General features: G+C 44.3%; 1 protein-coding gene across 1 annotated transcript in view; it reads left to right on the top strand.

The window, feature by feature from the left end:
* The first annotated feature begins 1,525 nt into the window (after positions 1 to 1,525).
* The window catches only part of LOC139475907 (midasin-like), a 141,470-nt gene continuing 125,742 nt past the window's right edge, over positions 1,526 to 17,253 (top strand). Inside the window, exons 1-14 of the mRNA XM_071259124.1 lie at positions 1,526 to 1,717; positions 2,364 to 2,687; positions 4,219 to 4,346; positions 6,023 to 6,130; positions 7,722 to 7,893; positions 8,450 to 8,659; positions 9,005 to 9,240; positions 9,484 to 9,598; positions 9,952 to 10,112; positions 10,277 to 10,454; positions 11,170 to 11,282; positions 11,551 to 11,702; positions 14,275 to 14,335; positions 14,717 to 14,831. Coding sequence (XP_071115225.1) covers positions 1,610 to 1,717; positions 2,364 to 2,687; positions 4,219 to 4,346; positions 6,023 to 6,130; positions 7,722 to 7,893; positions 8,450 to 8,659; positions 9,005 to 9,240; positions 9,484 to 9,598; positions 9,952 to 10,112; positions 10,277 to 10,454; positions 11,170 to 11,282; positions 11,551 to 11,702; positions 14,275 to 14,335; positions 14,717 to 14,831 — 2,181 coding nt within the window. The 5' untranslated portion in view covers positions 1,526 to 1,609. The remainder of the gene's footprint in view (positions 1,718 to 2,363; positions 2,688 to 4,218; positions 4,347 to 6,022; positions 6,131 to 7,721; positions 7,894 to 8,449; positions 8,660 to 9,004; positions 9,241 to 9,483; positions 9,599 to 9,951; positions 10,113 to 10,276; positions 10,455 to 11,169; positions 11,283 to 11,550; positions 11,703 to 14,274; positions 14,336 to 14,716; positions 14,832 to 17,253) is intronic.

The following is a 17,253-nucleotide window of genomic DNA, read 5'->3' as shown; positions in this document are numbered from 1 at the left end:
CTTTTGGCAGAGATTTCTTATAAAAAATGGAATGGACTTTGTTGCATTTATTTATTATCATATCACCACTAAATTGCCTTTAAGACCAATGGAATCTGTTTCGGAAGATAATCGAGACTTATTTTCCCTCATGTAGATTTTTTTTATATTTACTTGAACTGTGTAATGTTTCTGCTGGAGGACTGATGCTCCCGCGTTCACACACACAGAATCAATCTCTACTCTTGCATGCAGCAGTAGTAATTCAAACTTGATATATCGTTTTAGTTTCAACAAAATCAGTACCGTCTCATTGGACCGTCTGTTGGGACTTGATAGTTCACCGGCTACCGTTGTATGGCAGGTGTGCTGCTGTGAATCGCTAGGAACAAACAAAGACTTAATTTTCAAGCAAATTGTGTGAGTGGTGGGTTCTACTGTAGAGCGGGACATGATTACCCTTTTTCCGAACACCTTGTGTCCAGTCATCTAAGGCGTCGTGATTCGCTGTGCAGAGTTGCGTGCGGCATGGTATCTCAGTGAGCTAGCACTATAACTCGTGAGCGTCGCTATATAAGTGCAATCATCTTGGACACGACGTTTAACCCAATTTCACCTCACCTCACCTCATCTCACCTCACCCGTTTGGAAAAAGACAAACCACACTTTGAATGTCTTGACGGCTTGTCTCTATGAATATGAAAACATTGAAGACTTTGTTTTTCAGTGTACATGATATTGTAATGTTTAGCTTTTAAATACATGAAAACGCATACTGATTATTTGTTATTGTACTCTTTTCTCCATTTATTGAATCTGAATAAATAATAATAGTAATATTTTGTGCGGTCGTACAGCTATTTGTCCACAGACTGCAAGAACTGAGACACGAAGTGAATAAGATGGCATTTGACTGATAATAGCAAACATGAGACACGACTCTGGTTTACAAAACGAACCCGTGAAGTCCCGGTTAGAATTGGTAATCAGCCGTCCATGCTTGGAGAGAGAGGCGATTAACAGGATAATTCATTTACAGACCACCCGATCCCGTTAGTCGTCTCTCACAAGCATAGTCGCCCTTTACGGCAAGAATGGGTTGCTGAAGACCTTTTCAACCCCGGATCTTCACGGGTCCATTGTAGATTGATGCTTATGATGTCCTTCACTCGATTGTCTGGTCAAGACTGGTTTAGTTATAGACCACCGTCATATAACTTGAATAGTGCGGCATTAAACAGCCAACAAACCAAAGTGGTGGTCGTGTTAATATTTTACGTGCGCATCTATTACTTAATTGTAAATACGGAGTTGCCTCCCTCTTTCGATCAAGTTGTCCAATCACATTTCCTCGACGTAGTCTATGCATGAGAAAACAAAATGAGTGTCATATATATAATAATTACAATCGATCGAAATGTATATTAAATTGTTCATGTCACATACAGGAAATTAATATCTCTGTTTTGTTAATTTTGTTTTTTAATTATATTTACTGCTGATCTCTACCCACGTGGTTAAGGAAAACATACATGTGGGACTGAAATGAGTGAGATCAGAAGGGATACCGTTACACTGTGATACCGTTATTCATTACCTGACGATTCTGCTACATGTGTCGAATGTGAAAATGGAAGACAGAGATAGCTCATTGTATTCAATGGTCAATGCCGTTCATTCATTATGTGAAAAGAACGCAAAATGTAATTCCAAGTTGAGATGGCTACTGTCAAAACTGGTGAGCACCGAGATCATATTTTTAAGTGACGTAAGGATATATTTTCATGAAACATGTTACTGATTACCTTATCATTCTAGGGGGTTGGGTGGGTGGGGGTATTTTAGGGTCAGTTAGTAGTCCGAGAAAATCAAATCGTTCTAACCCCACTTTCATTGCATGCTATCTTCAGTTTGATTATTAATGTGTACAGGTGTGTGTCACAATCTATCAGTTCATGAGAACACATCGCACTAATTACAAGATCTAGATTTGGACTTATTTTTCGCATAGCAGATGTGTCCATCTGGGGTCCGGTGGATAGAGCATCTGCCTGGAAAACGGTGGGCCTTTGAGTCAATCCCTGGCCATGCCTTTCATTATTAAGATGGTACTTGTTGTTACCCAGAGTTGTTGCATTAAAGAGAAAAAACAAGCACTGTTTGGGTCAGATCTCAGATGATATCTCAGTGGGCTAGCACTACAAAAATAGCATAATCGGGACGTATACACACTGCCACAAATGCATGCATATGCATGTGCATCAATCTTGAAAGACTTAATCACCCAGTTTTCAAGATATTTACAGAAGTTCATTATGAACAATGTTGACATAGAAAATAAAATCACAATCCATAAAATCATCTCTTCATGTTCTGACTTACAGATCTGGCAACCCTCTGATCGGACAGCCTTGCTGGAGAGTCTGTCACAGCTGTTCCTGGACGTCAATTGTTCTGCTGACATATGCAGCTGTGTCCGACCTCTCATCCTCGATATAATCGAGAGAACCAAGACGTCAGTCTTATTACATGGACATGAGAACAATATTTACATCACCAAATTTGCAGTAGCTTTAAGTTTAGGTGTACGCAGTACACCAGATCTCAGGAACTTTTCTGTTGAGTTTTTGAATGCATACAAGCCATTTTGTCAGTCACTTAATACTGATGAAGGGGAACCGAGGAAGAAGAAGAAGAAGAAAGAAAAGGTAGTGATGGCAGGGCGCTGTTTACAGGCTCTATTGGCATAGCATAGATGACTTGGTTGATGTTTGTTTCTTTTGCAGAAAGTTGAAGTTATCAAGTTGGTTGGTTGGTTTGTTGTTTAACGCCACACTCAGCAATATTCCAGCTATACGACAGTGGTCTGTAAATAATCAAGTCTGGATCAGACAATCTAGTGATTGATATCATAGGATCAATCCACACAATTGGGATCGATGACATGCATCAACCAAGTCAGCGAGTCTGACCACCTGATCCTGTCAGTCGCCTCTTACGACAAGCATAGTCACCTTTTACAGCAAGCATGGGTTGCTGAAGACCTATTCTACCCTGGATCTTCACGGGTTTGAAGTTATTAAGACTATTGTATATTTTAACCATACTCACTGACTCACCTTATGAACAAGTTTAATAGTAAAAGGATTATAGTCTTGAAGTTATTAAGCCTATAATCTTTTTACTATTAAACTTGTTCATCAGGTGAGTCAGTGAGTATGGTTTCACACAGCGTGTTTGCAATATTCTAGACATACCATATCTGCCCTAAAAAGCACCCTAGGTGCTTAGAAAATTGATAAAGTGGGGGCATTTATTAAAACCATACACAGGTTAAATTTGTTGTCAGAGATCGAGCGGTAGAGAACAAACCTTGTTCAAACTTAACCTTTCTCATTCTTCACGCCTGTGTTGTCTGTAAAAATATCTACACCATACACAGGAAAATATGGACTGTCATCATGGTCATGTCAGTATTCAGTGAGTGAGTGAGTATGGTTTCAGCCGCTTTTAGCAATATTCCAGCAATATCACGGTGGGGGACACCAGAAATGGGCTTCACACATTGTACCCATGTCAGGAATTGAACCCGGGTCTTCGGCGTGACGAGCGAACGCTTTAACCACTAGGCTACCCGACCGCCCTGTCAATATTCAGATGTAGTACTGGATACATGTAAAGATTACTTACAGTTTGGTCTAGAAGTTGTGGGGGCTTTATACGGTGAATGCAGTATATCCTTTATTTATTGTAACCATGTAGACAACTGAATTAGAAATCTGAATATGTATGGGCGGCCATTTGGTAATGAAATATAAAGTTGAAATAAACACATGATAAAGGACAAAAGTATGCAATAATAATCTGAATATGTATGGGCGGCTATTTGGTAACAAAATACAAAATTGAAATAAACACATGATAAAGGACAGAAGTATGCAATAATAGTCCAATCTTACGAATAAAGGTCATTGTTTTCATACAAATAATGAATACAAAACGATACTAATGAACAACTCTCAAATGAAAGACGTCATATGTAAATAAAGAACAGAGTGTACTAAAGAACGTCAGAGCACCAAAGGACACTAATCTCCTAATGGACAATGTTTACAATAAAGAACGCCAGATGGCGCTGCAAATTGTAAAAGATTCGGAGGTTAATCGGCTTGTTCTGCCATGTATATGATAAATGCAAGTGCTCAATGTATGACGTCATTCCTTGTGCACTAATTTCAGCTGAGCGACCTGGAGTTGAGTCGGGCAATGTGGACATTCCTAGACGTCCTGGGAGAGAGTGTTGAGGGCTGCATCACACTGGATCTGCTGGTGTTGTATCTGTCGCACCACGAACCTCAAGTCAGGTGGTAAGTCTGCTTCTGTAGCTGCCTATGGCTGACTGTGTGTAGATACGGTTTCACAATCTAGCGTTGATGTAGGCAAGGACACATCATCTTCCTGAGGCAAGGGAATTAGCTGACTGTAAAAGTCCAGTTTTAACCCTTGCCGAACTTGGCAGGAATTATTGTTTTTGGGCTGGACTAACAAGTCTATGCATAGTCCAATCAAAATCACGTAAAGAGATCGACATTGGGTTCATAAACAACATGGCACCTGCTGTCCAGATTTCAGTTGAGCATGTGTACTGTCCAAGGGCGTAGATGGATGTTTTCCAAGTTTTCATGTTTTAAATCAAGGTGCGTAAGTGATTTGATGTACTTCATGAGATAAGCTCCATTTTATTGCAATCTAGATCTTGATTATTGATCAGTTCGTTTGGACTGGGCACCGCCATTTTGTTTAGAGAAAATGCAAGTGACATGAGACATGGAACCTGATGGGTCAATAGGAGGGACATAGACGGGACATAACTCGTAGCTGCCACTGGTGGTGCTCTGTCGAGCCATGAAATTCCAGCCTAGTTCGGCAAGGGTGGAAACTGGACTTTCATTGTCATTTACCTCCCAGTCTCAGGAAATTTGACCCATAGATAACATGTTTAACAACTACATTGTATTTCTGCTTGTCCCCATGGTACCTGCTCCTAAATGTTTGTGATGACTGCAAATAATCCTGTTATACTGTTTTGTGTTCCACTCTGCAATGAGACAGAGTAATGCTACTGAGAGATGTGTTCCACTCTGCAATGAGACAGAGTAATGCCACTGAGAGATGTGTTCCACTCTGCAATGAGACAGAGTAATGCCACTGAGAGATGTGTTCCACTCTGCAATGAGACAGAGTAATGCCACTGAGAGATGTGTTCCACTCTGCAATGAGACAGAGTAATGCCACTGAGAGATGTGTTCCACTCTGCAATGAGACAGAGTAATGCCACTGAGAGATGTGTTCCACTCTGCAATGAGACAGAGTAATGCCACTGAGAGATGTGTTCCACTCTGCAATGAGACAGAGTAATGCCACTGAGAGATGTGTTCCACTCTGCAATGAGACAGAGTAATGCCACTGAGAGATGTGTTCCACTCTGCAATGAGACAGAGTAATGCCACTGAGAGATGTGTTCCACTCTGCAATGAGACAGAGTAATGCCACTGAGAGATGTGTTCCACTCTGCAATGAGACAGAGTAATGCCACTGAGAGATGTGTTCCACTCTGCAATGAGACAGAGTAATGCCACTGAGAGATGTGTTCCACTCTGCAATGAGACAGAGTAATGCCACTGAGAGATGTGTTCCACTCTGCAATGAGACAGAGTAATGCCACTGAGAGATGTGTTCCACTCTGCAATGAGACAGAGTAATGCTACTGAGAGATGTGTTCCACTCTGCAATGAGACAGAGTAATGCCACTGAGAGATGTGTTCCACTCTGCAATGAGACAGAGTAATGCCACTGAGAGATGTGTTCCACTCTGCAATGAGACAGAGTAATGCCACTGAGAGATGTGTTCCACTCTGCAATGAGACAGAGTAATGCCACTGAGAGATGTGTTCCACTCTGCAATGAGACAGAGTAATGCCACTGAGAGATGTGTTCCACTCTGCAAAGAGACAGACTAATGCCACTGAGAGATGTGTTTCAGGTGCGCAGCAGAAGCTGTGTCACAACTGGTCCGGATGTCAGAAAGTCAGAGGGGGATGTTTCTGAGGAAATACTTCACAGAAGAAGAGATCAGAGAGCTGTCTGTTAGGTAATACATCAATACTTGGATACCATGTTGTTTCTTCAGCAGACAACTCGACGGTAACTCCATTGCTGCTGTCATTGATAATCACAAACAATAGTTCAGCAAAGCAAGATAAGGGCTGCACCTAACACAGAGAGTCATGGTGCTAAGAGGGATACAGTATTCATGGCCATTTTTTGGTCACCAGACTCGAAGGCCCAAGACTTGGTGTATTGTCTGTCAATCCATCGTCTTTCCATTTACTTTTGGTTGTTTTTTATTTGGTTTACTTTGAAAATTATTACTCGAATAGACATTTTGTTCATAATGAATTAGCATAATTAGACATGACAGACTTTTCAGGATAATTGTTTTGACAGTCGCGATCTATTGGATTACTTCATCAATGATACAACACAACCCAAATAACCAGTGGGTCGTAGAAGGCAGCTGAAATTGGGATCGGGTGGTCAGGTGACTTGGATAATTGCTTGTCACACTCTGGTGGCGTGGATTGTTGCTCGTTTTTATCCCCCTGGCATATAATGCGGGGAGATATAGCGATCAGCCAGTCTGTCTGTCTGTCCGTCCGTAATCATTTCCTTTTCCTGGGCAGAATTCCCAAACCATTCAGTGTATTTGATCGAAACTTGGCAAATCTATCAGGCACATACTGAAGTGGTGCCTTTTGATATTTTTGGATTTTTCTAATTTTTATTTTTTTTAATTTTTATGGAATGAAGTTGGACATAGACTCAGTTGGGAATGGGGTTCGTTTCCGGGGCAGAATTCCAAAACCATTCAGTGTATTTGATCGAATTCATATGGATGCAACCAGTGTGGGTAAAGAATGTATGCTTCTTAAAGAACATTCAACTGTTGACTCATTACATACAGAATTGCACATTTACTAGTGGTTACTTTACAGACAGCTGCTGGGGGGATATGTCATCTTTCTGATGACTCTTGTTTTAATCACTGGTTAGCCTGGTTCAGACTTGACTCCTGACAAGGTGATGGGATGTTGCTGATCGAGGCATTAACAGTATTCACACTGTCCCTTATCCTAGGCACATTTGACCTGTGGGAATTCCAGGTTAGAATAGGTCCCCGAGCAATCTATGCTGTTCGTGATGCTGGATCGGGTGATCCGACTCGGTGGCTTGGTAAATGGCTTGTCATCATATCTTGAAGGCGTGGATTGCTGCTTGCAATATCAGTCTCTGGACTGTTAGTTTGTTGTTTAACACCGCATTAAACAATATTCCATCTATATGACAGCGGTCTGTAAAAATTTGAATTTGGAGCAGACAATCCAGTGATTGACATCATGAGCATCGATCCACGCAATTGGGATACGATGACATGCATCAACCAAGTTGTCGAGCCTGACCACCTGGTCCCGTTAGTGGACGAGCAGAGTCGCAATTTCTGGACTGACCAGACTTAATCATTTAGAGGCCTCTGTCACATGACTGCAATATTGCTGTGTCAGCGTTAAAACAACAAGTAACAACATGAACAAGGAGACACATAAATGGGAACACAGGCTTTGTGTATCAAGCACGTGGAACTGGTCCTTGTCTTCAATTTCTTGTGTTTTGTTTCATTTCAGATTTTCTCTGGAAGATAGTCCAAGAAAGCAAGCCGAGTGTTTGGTTGCCGTGTCAACGGGTCTGAAGAGCTTGAGTCACACCATGCAGGGCCTGGTGAGCATGGACTACAGCGACAGTGTGGTGGAGGTGGCTGGCCTCCTGTTGCCAAGACTACAAGGGGAGACAACCACGGTGAGCAAAACAGCACAAATAGGAACTTCAGCATGTTCAGCAACCACAGTATCACCCATCAAGCACTACTACTGATATTCCTTGTATCGTGAACAGAATAGGTCCCCAGAAATGTATGCTATCGTAAATGGGGACTTAATGGGTCAGGTGGTCTCGGTGACTTGGTTAAATTGCAGATCATCATACCCCCACTGTGTGGATTGTTGCTCATAATATCGATCACAGGATTATCTGGTCCAAACTCGATTACTTACAGGCCACCATCATAGAATATTGCTGTGTATAGCTGGAGACAGCCTTTAACACCAAATATGAAAAGATCTTGCTTGATGCCAAAGGGTCAACTGTTGTCGAAGTAGCCACTCGAGCTGTCAAGGTTCAGCGTCACATCATGCACTAGTGTAGGGAGGCAAACCTGCAAATTGTGTGAATAGACTCAGTTTCATGCTCACATACATCGTAAATTGTGTCATTCAATTTATTCTGACCACAGGTTAAATCAATCATTCAAAACATTCTCTTCTGAGACTGAATCATTCAATTCATTCCTTCCTAGACGGAGTCCGTAGAGCTGGTTCCGGTGCGCTCTATGCTCAGCAACCTGCGGAGCCTGGCTCTGGCCGTCGTGTCGGGCGCCCCGGTCCTCCTGCAGGGGCCTGTCGGCAGTGGGAAGACAAGTCTTGTCCAGCACCTGGCCGGCCTGACGGGGCGACACACAACACCGCAGCTGATCAAGATACAGCTTGGGGACCAGACAGACAGCAAGGTATGCAGACAGCGCAGTGAAGGGGCGGACGTCCTTGTCATAGCTGTCATCGAATGTGAAGGTTGTGTGTGCATATATTATAACAAGTCTATATGAGTGTGATTAATGTCAAGGGTAGACCATATTCAAAATGTGAATTACGAAAGCATTTTAATATTTGGTATTTAATATGAAAAGAAAAATAGGTTTTACATAAAATATGCATTTGATGCGTATACGTTTGCTTGCATTTTTCATTAAAAAATCTTGATCTCAGGAATAGCTTGTCAGGAGATAAAACCTATTGTGATTTGAATAAAGAGGTATGTATTGTTTCATTTGTTGATCCTCCCTGTTTGTGTGCAGGCGTTGCTGGGGACCTACAGATGCACCGAAGTCCCCGGGGAGTTCGTGTGGCAGCCTGGCATCCTCACACGGGCCGTGACTGAGGGATTCTGGGTACTGTTGGAGGACATTGACTTTGCACCAATGGACGTTGTGTCCATCCTCCTGCCTCTGTTGGAGACCAACACTTTGACCGTTCCGGGTCATGGCGACAATGTCAAGGCCAACCCTGGTTTCAGGCTGTTTGCTACCCAACGGTGAGATTTACGACCGTGTTAAGATAGTTCAGAGGTCACTATCTGAGTTAGTGAGGGAGTGAGATTTTACAATATTCCAGCAGTATCTTGGCAGTGAACACCAGAAATGGGCTTCACACTTTGGAAAATCAAAGCCGTGATGAATGATCACTGGTTTGGTGGTTAGTGTTTTTTTTCTGATATCTGATCCCTGATTTCATGGCTAAATAAGCAAAGATTCTGATGCTTCTCCTCCTCCTTTAGACTTGTAGGGAGCAGCAGTGGGTGGCATCGTCAGCGCAGCGGTAGCGCGCTCCTCCTGGAGAAGATGTGGACCAGGATCAATGTTGAGCCCCTGTCACGCTCCGAGCTGGAAAAGGTGTGTTGACCGTCTGCCTCCACGGTGACAGTGTCATGGTACTGGTGTATTCTGTGTACCCCATGTACTGTAGTCATCAAACTTTCAAAGGGGATATTTCTTGACAGGAAATCTTAGAAATTTTAGTTGTTTGAGATCTGTTCTTGTAGTGTCAAGTTTTGTATTATATCAGTCAAAACTCACTCCATAACTTTGAAGTAGAACAACACTGTTCTTATGGAATGTAGTCCGTAATATTAGATTAAATATTCAACGGCTATTACTTCAATGCGAAGAACCCTCACAGTGACTATCTGCACATTTTTGTCCCCTTGAAGTATGTGATACAAGTTATAACGTTGTTGTCCGTACAGGTAATAGTGAGCCGGTTCCCCCAGCTGGCTACTGTGGTGGAGAAGCTACTGGACATTTATCTCATGCTGTCAGCTGGCAAGCATGACTCTGAGACCTCCACATCAAACTCTGACGGTGCAGGGAAGTTCCTGTCATTAGCAGGCAGGCTCGTATCTACAAGGTGAGTTCAACTTTACCCTCGACAAAGCAGGACTCGATAGTGGGAGCAACAGTCCTGGTATGTGGTCCTGTGCTCTGTTTTTGTTCCACATAATCTTCACAGTAATGATATAATGAGAAGCAACACTGCCTTTGTTCTATTCCACCTTCTGTGTTGTGTTGCAGGGATCTCATGACATGGATCAACAGGGTCAGTTCCGAGTTTGACGTATCGTCCACTGACGCTGGCGCCAAGGTGTTCCAGGAAGCCTTGGACTGTTTTGTGTCCTGTCTGCCCAAACCAAGCAAGAGGATGCCATTAGCGGAGGCCATTGGCGCCAGGCTCAATGTATCAAAAATAAAGGTATCATTGTTATTATGTGAGACATGTCTGTCAGCCATGAGACTTATCGACCCAGAGAAAGTTTTGTTAATATCATTTGGCATTACAAGAAATTTGTAATAGAGAATAAAAGAGAATTATTTCCTCATCATGAATACAAATGGCCGTCGCCGTGATATAACTGGAATACTGTTAAAAGCAGCATTAAACCCAACTCACTCACTCACTCACACACAAATGGCCGCAATGTGGTGTAGTAGTTGCTCATGTCTTCATTAGTAAGTTAATTTTTTTGCAGTCTTTATGACTCAAGGAATTCAAATAAACCCTCATCAATGCATGACTTTTATATAGAATATATAACATCCTACCATTACCTGCCGTTAAAGGCATGTGTAGAGCAGACGGCAACTTGGCTTTTGCACATATTGCACACATCAAGTGTAATCCGACCACACATTGGTCTGAGCATTTGCTAGAACCAGGTCTTTTCTTGATTGGTTCGTACATAGAGTGACTACACCTCAAATCAGACGTATGTCTTCACAGGTGATGGAGGACAGTGAGGACAGCATGTTTGAGAATCCATGAAATGTGACTCCAGTTTGGTTTGTTCTCAAATAGCGTGGATTGATGCACAAGCTGCTGTCATTTTGCCTCAAGTTTCATGGTGTGTATTTCAGATATTTCAATATTGTGAATCCTGTCTGCTCACTTACTCCTGGTCGTGTTTCAGACTGAGTTCTACATCTGTAAGTACAAGCCCAAAATTGAAGTGAGCGAGTCGTCCTTCACCGCTGGTCGTGTTGTCCTGCCAAGAAAACCAGCAGACGTCATGTCAATGAACAGGTGAGTTTCTTCTTAGATGTCAACATATCTTGTTTCACGTTGTTCAGCAGACGTCATGGTAATGAACTAGACACTTTCCTACTGGACGTCAACATATCTTGTTTTGTGTTCAAGGATTTGCCTGGATTTGACTTTGACATTAAATATACACAGCAGTAAGGAGATAATAGTCATCCTGTATCTTTCTTGGTAATGTGTCTATGTATCTTCTGTAAAATTCAGCATCTCTGAGTGATCTGTTTCAAGTAGTGTGTTCCATGGCTTTCAGAGTGAGTCCGCCGACATTTGCGTACACCCGTCAGTCTGTGTGTCTGCTGGAGAAGGTGTCGGTGTGTGTCAGTCGGAATGAACCGGTGCTGCTTGTTGGCGAGACAGGGACAGGCAAAACATCATCAGTCCAGTTCCTAGCTCATCAACTGGGTGAGTAGGCCGTTGCTAGTGGTTCCCATCTGTGAGTTGGGTTTACTGCTGCTTTAAACAGCAACAACAATGATAATGACGCAGTTTATGGAAGTTTTGGGGGAACATATGGATAGGAGAGTGGGGAAAATCCTGGATTCAAACTCAGGACTGGTTGAGGGAGGCAGCATTATTGACAACTTGGCTACATGGAGATTTCGGTTAGAATAGGTGCCCAGAAAACCATGTTGGTGTTATGGCCACTAAATGGACCTAGTGGTTGGGCTCGATGACCTGGTTGATTACGTGGCTGAGTATGAGATATTGTTGTCCTTGATGGTGCCAGGCTGAGTATGAGATATTGTTGTCCTTGATGGTGCCAGGCTGAGTATGAGATATTGTTGTCCTTGATGGCGCCAGGCTGAGTATGAGATATTGTTTTCCTTGATGGCGCCAGGCTGAGTATGAGATATTGTTTTCCTTGATGGCGCCTGGCTGAGTATGAGATATTGTTGTCCTTGATGGTGCCAGGCTGAGTATGAGATATTGTTTTCCTTGATGGCGCCAGGCTGAGTATGAGATATTGTTTTCCTTGATGGCGCCAGGCTGAGTATGAGATATTGTTTTTTTGATGGCGCCAGGCTGAGTATGAGATATTGTTTTCCTTGATGGCACCAGGCTGAGTATGAGATATTGTTTCCTTGATGGCGCCAGGCTGAATATAAGATATTGTTTCCTTGATGGCTCCAGGCTGAGTATGAGATATTGTTTTCCTTGATGGCGCCTGGCTGAGTATGAGATATTGTTTTTTTTATGCCGCCAGGCTCAGTATGAGATAATGTTTCCTTGATGGCGCCAGGCTGAATATGAGATATTGTTTCCTTGATGGCGCCAGGCTCAGTAAGAGATATTGTTTCGTTGTTGGCGCCAGGCTGAATATGAGATAGTTTTCCTTGATGGCTCCAGGGGGAGTATGAGATACTGTTTTTTTTATGCCGTCAGGCTGAGTATGAGATATTGTTTCCTTGATGGTGCCAGGCTGAATAAGAGATATTGTTGTCCTTGATGGTGCCAGGCTGAGTATGAGATATTGTTGTCCTTGATGGTGCCAGGCTGAGTATGAGATATTGTTGTCCTTGATGGCGCCAGGCTGAGTATGAGATATTGTTTTCCTTGATGGCGCCAGGCTGAGTATGAGATATTGTTTTCCTTGATGGCGCCTGGCTGAGTATGAGATATTGTTGTCCTTGATGGTGCCAGGCTGAGTATGAGATATTGTTTTCCTTGATGGCGCCAGGCTGAGTATGAGATATTGTTTTCCTTGATGGCGCCAGGCTGAGTATGAGATATTGTTTTTTTGATGGCGCCAGGCTGAGTATGAGATATTGTTTTCCTTGATGGCACCAGGCTGAGTATGAGATATTGTTTCCTTGATGGCGCCAGGCTGAATATAAGATATTGTTTCCTTGATGGCTCCAGGCTGAGTATGAGATATTGTTTTCCTTGATGGCGCCTGGCTGAGTATGAGATATTGTTTTTTTTATGCCGCCAGGCTCAGTATGAGATAATGTTTCCTTGATGGCGCCAGGCTGAATATGAGATATTGTTTCCTTGATGGCGCCAGGCTCAGTAAGAGATATTGTTTCGTTGTTGGCGCCAGGCTGAATATGAGATAGTTTTCCTTGATGGCTCCAGGGGGAGTATGAGATACTGTTTTTTTTATGCCGTCAGGCTGAGTATGAGATATTGTTTCCTTGATGGTGCCAGGCTGAATAAGAGATATTGTTGTCCTTGATGGTGCCAGGCTGAGTATGAGATATTGTTGTCCTTGATGGTGCCAGGCTGAGTATGAGATATTGTTGTCCTTGATGGCGCCAGGCTGAGTATGAGATATTGTTTTCCTTGATGGCGCCTGGCTGAGTATGAGATATTGTTTTCCTTGATGGCGCCTGGCTGAGTATGAGATATTGTTGTCCTTGATGGTGCCAGGCTGAGTATGAGATATTGTTTTCCTTGATGGCGCCAGGCTGAGTATGAGATATTGTTTTCCTTGATGGCGCCAGGCTGAGTATGAGATATTGTTTTTTTGATGGCGCCAGGCTGAGTATGAGATATTGTTTTCCTTGATGGCACCAGGCTGAGTATGAGATATTGTTTCCTTGATGGCGCCAGGCTGAATATAAGATATTGTTTCCTTGATGGCTCCAGGCTGAGTATGAGATATTGTTTTCCTTGATGGCGCCTGGCTGAGTATGAGATATTGTTTTTTTTATGCCGCCAGGCTCAGTATGAGATAATGTTTCCTTGATGGCGCCAGGCTGAATATGAGATATTGTTTCCTTGATGGCGCCAGGCTCAGTAAGAGATATTGTTTCGTTGTTGGCGCCAGGCTGAATATGAGATAGTTTTCCTTGATGGCTCCAGGGGGAGTATGAGATACTGTTTTTTTTATGCCGTCAGGCTGAGTATGAGATATTGTTTCCTTGATGGTGCCAGGCTGAATAAGAGATATTGTTTTCTTGATGGCGCCAGGCTGAGTATGATATATTGCTTTCTTGATGTCGCCAGTCTGAGTATGAGATATTGTTTCCAGGACACAAGCTTCATGTGATCAACCTGAACCAGCAGAGTGACAGCACAGACCTTCTCGGAGGGTAAGATTGAACATGTGTTGATTTAGTTAAGACTCTTCTTGTACATGATGTCATTTTTGTGGACTTAATGACAAATGTTTTTGGATGGGGATCTTTAATCCTGTATCATTATGCTAGGACTTCGATATTACCCTGCACATTAAACATGTTGTTGTGACTTATGTGAAGGATCTGTATTTTAAGATAATCACTCCTGCCAAACTATGACTAAATGTTTGAGATAAGTGTGCGATAACAACAGACTGTGCTTGATCTTGCAGTGGATGTTTGGTATTTTTGCTGGGGAGAACTTAAAAGCTTGTATATGATGACCTCTTCCTGCCATGTTTGTGTTTTGTTGTGCTGACTGTAGAGAGCATGGCCCCTCCCTCCATGTTGCAGGTTCAAGCCTGTCGATCTGAAGTTCGTCATCATGCCCTTCCGAGAGGACTTTGAGATGCTTTTCATGAAAACGTTCTCAAGGAAACAGAATACAAGGTTTCTGGGCCACATACAGGTTTGAAGTTATCACACTACTGAATGTCAACATTTTATGCTGAAAATTATGTTTTATTATATGGTTATTTAAAGTGTGACTTCCGTGGTTTACTGGATAGAGCAACTACCTAGAGAATGGAAGGTTTTTTGTTTGCTCCCTGTCTGTGTCTTACCAAAAGACAACAAGTATGGTACTTCTTGTTACCCTGCCTGGTGCTCGAAAATATAGGGATAAAACACGGACTGTTTGCCTGAGAGTCACTATGGTTTGTTTGAATGGGGTATCCATGTTCAACATCGGGCATGTTATGCCACAGCTAGCACCGGCATAGATCCAGACTAATACAAGAAGACACGCACACACGGGCATGCACGTCATTATTTATGTGCAATAACGACATCATGATGTTAAACCCAATTACATTAAGTAATACGTTACCACTGTTATACCGAGGCTGTTGTCTCCCACAACTGCTGCTATAGCGAAATCTACCACAGAGATCTCAATTACCTCATGCAGCACGTGCGTAGCCACCTAGCTGCCATGTGACACCCTTCACTCTTGTCTCCTTCGTCTGCTAAGCAAGACGTGTTTTCTCCTGCTGAAGCGTTCCTGAAGATTTGGTGATATTTATTATAGTTTATTCTCTAATAAACTGTGCTTTTATGGGGCGTTGCGGTAGCTACGCTTGGTTATAATTTTCCCGCCAAACGGAAAATTTTTCCTGCCCTTTTTTCTATATACTTGCGGGGTTCGCGTATGCACGTTGTGTTTTACGTTTCCCCTGTTCTTGTATGTTTTGGGGGTTAACATAACTTATTTCTTTAATAAAAGTTATATGTGTATGTTATATGTTCACATTGCTCGTTTATTTTCTTGTGAAAATGCTCGTTTGTGAATCATTGTGGTGCGTGCGTTGTAACCATGTTTTGTTCTTTGTTTATAGCAAACAATCAATGTCTGACATGGATATGTCCCCAGTATCCACCCCCTCTACCCCTGCTCCTCGGAGTTGTGGGGTGTGCAGAAAGTTTTTGTCGTCCCGGGATCCCCACGATCGTTGCCCGCGGTGCAGGGTTCCTTGCGGGGACACCCGGTGCACCCTGTGCGAAGGTCTGGGGCCTGCGGAGTTTGAGCGGTACCGGCTGTACGTACAGTCCGTCTCCACCCCTGTGGTGGCCGGTTCGTCCGGTCGGGGTCCCCGTGCGGGTACCACCTCCTCGGCTGCGGCGGATCCCCTTGCGGCCCTCGGGCTGTCTGGGGATTCCGTCGCCGCATTGTTGTCGAAACTTGTGGACTCCAAGCTGGCGGCCTTATCGCAAGATAGGCCGCTGGCTGTTCCGTCCCCGGCCTCTTCGGTGGCCGCGGGTTCGGACGCGGGGTCCACCGGTACGGCGGCGGCTGCTGTGGTTACCGGTCCTTCCCCCGAACCGTTGCTTCCGCTATCGGTTAAGGACCGCGTGGCCATGGTGTATGACCTCTTCGAGGACATGCCAAAGCCCCTGCCGATACCGCGGGGAATCCACGGTTCCGTGGGTTCCTCCGAGGTATACGACGAGACGTCCGACAAGGCTTTCCCGGCATCAACCTTGCTGCGCGGGATTAAGCCTTCTTTGGAGAAGGCCTTCGCGGCTGCCTCCGGTCGGGGTCTCCCGTTACCTCCCCCGTCGTGGAGAAAAGGGTCTTTCCCAGTACATGACCTTGCCTTTCCCGAGGCTGGTCCTTCTGCGGAAGCCCATGTGGAGCGTTTGGGGGTCCGTGCCCCACCGGTTGCCACGGTACCACAAGGTACCTTGCAACAGCTGGACACCCTCGCTCGACACTCCATGCTGGCAATGTCTCACGGAGACACATACCTGGCTGCAGCGGCCAGTCTGGTCGAATCAGGAGGTGCTCCTTTCGCAGCCTTGGTCTGCTCGGACCCTGTTTAATAACAAGATCCCTGGGGTTCTGAAGGAACAACAGGCCGCTGTGTCTGCCGAGGCCTCTCGGCACACACTGGATCTTGTGGGGTCCTTGCATAGGCGCCTGGGTGCCGCTCCGAAGGGGTCGGGTCCTTCTTCCTCCGGGAAGAAGCCCCGCTCTGTGGGCTCCGGTAAGGGTTCTCAGCAGCCCTTTCGCGGGAAGAAGGGGAACTGGGGGAAGCCCAAGTCGTCTAAGGACGGCAAGGGCCCCTCCAGGTGACTCTCATTGGAGGGGTTCGTATGCCGACAGCGCCAACTTCGGTTGGCCCGTAGGCGAACCCGAGTCACTTGGCCCTGGACAGTTGCGCCTGCCGCAGCCCGTCCGGCCCCCCTCTCTTTCCCCAGTGGGAGCCAGATTCCAGACTTATTGGGAGAATTGGGAACAAGTGTTCGACGACCCGTGGGTGGTCAACACGATTCGGTACGGCTATCGGCTCGATCTCAAAGCGAATCCGCCGCTCACCGTTGCCCCGTCG

Source organism: Haliotis cracherodii, unplaced genomic scaffold (assembly GCF_022045235.1).
Source record: "Haliotis cracherodii isolate W230 unplaced genomic scaffold, xgHalCrac1.p SCAF_3, whole genome shotgun sequence".
Classification (NCBI taxonomy): Eukaryota; Metazoa; Mollusca; class Gastropoda; order Lepetellida; family Haliotidae; genus Haliotis; species Haliotis cracherodii.
Note: the sequence above shows the minus strand (reverse complement) of the source record. Positions and strands in the feature narration are given on the sequence as shown.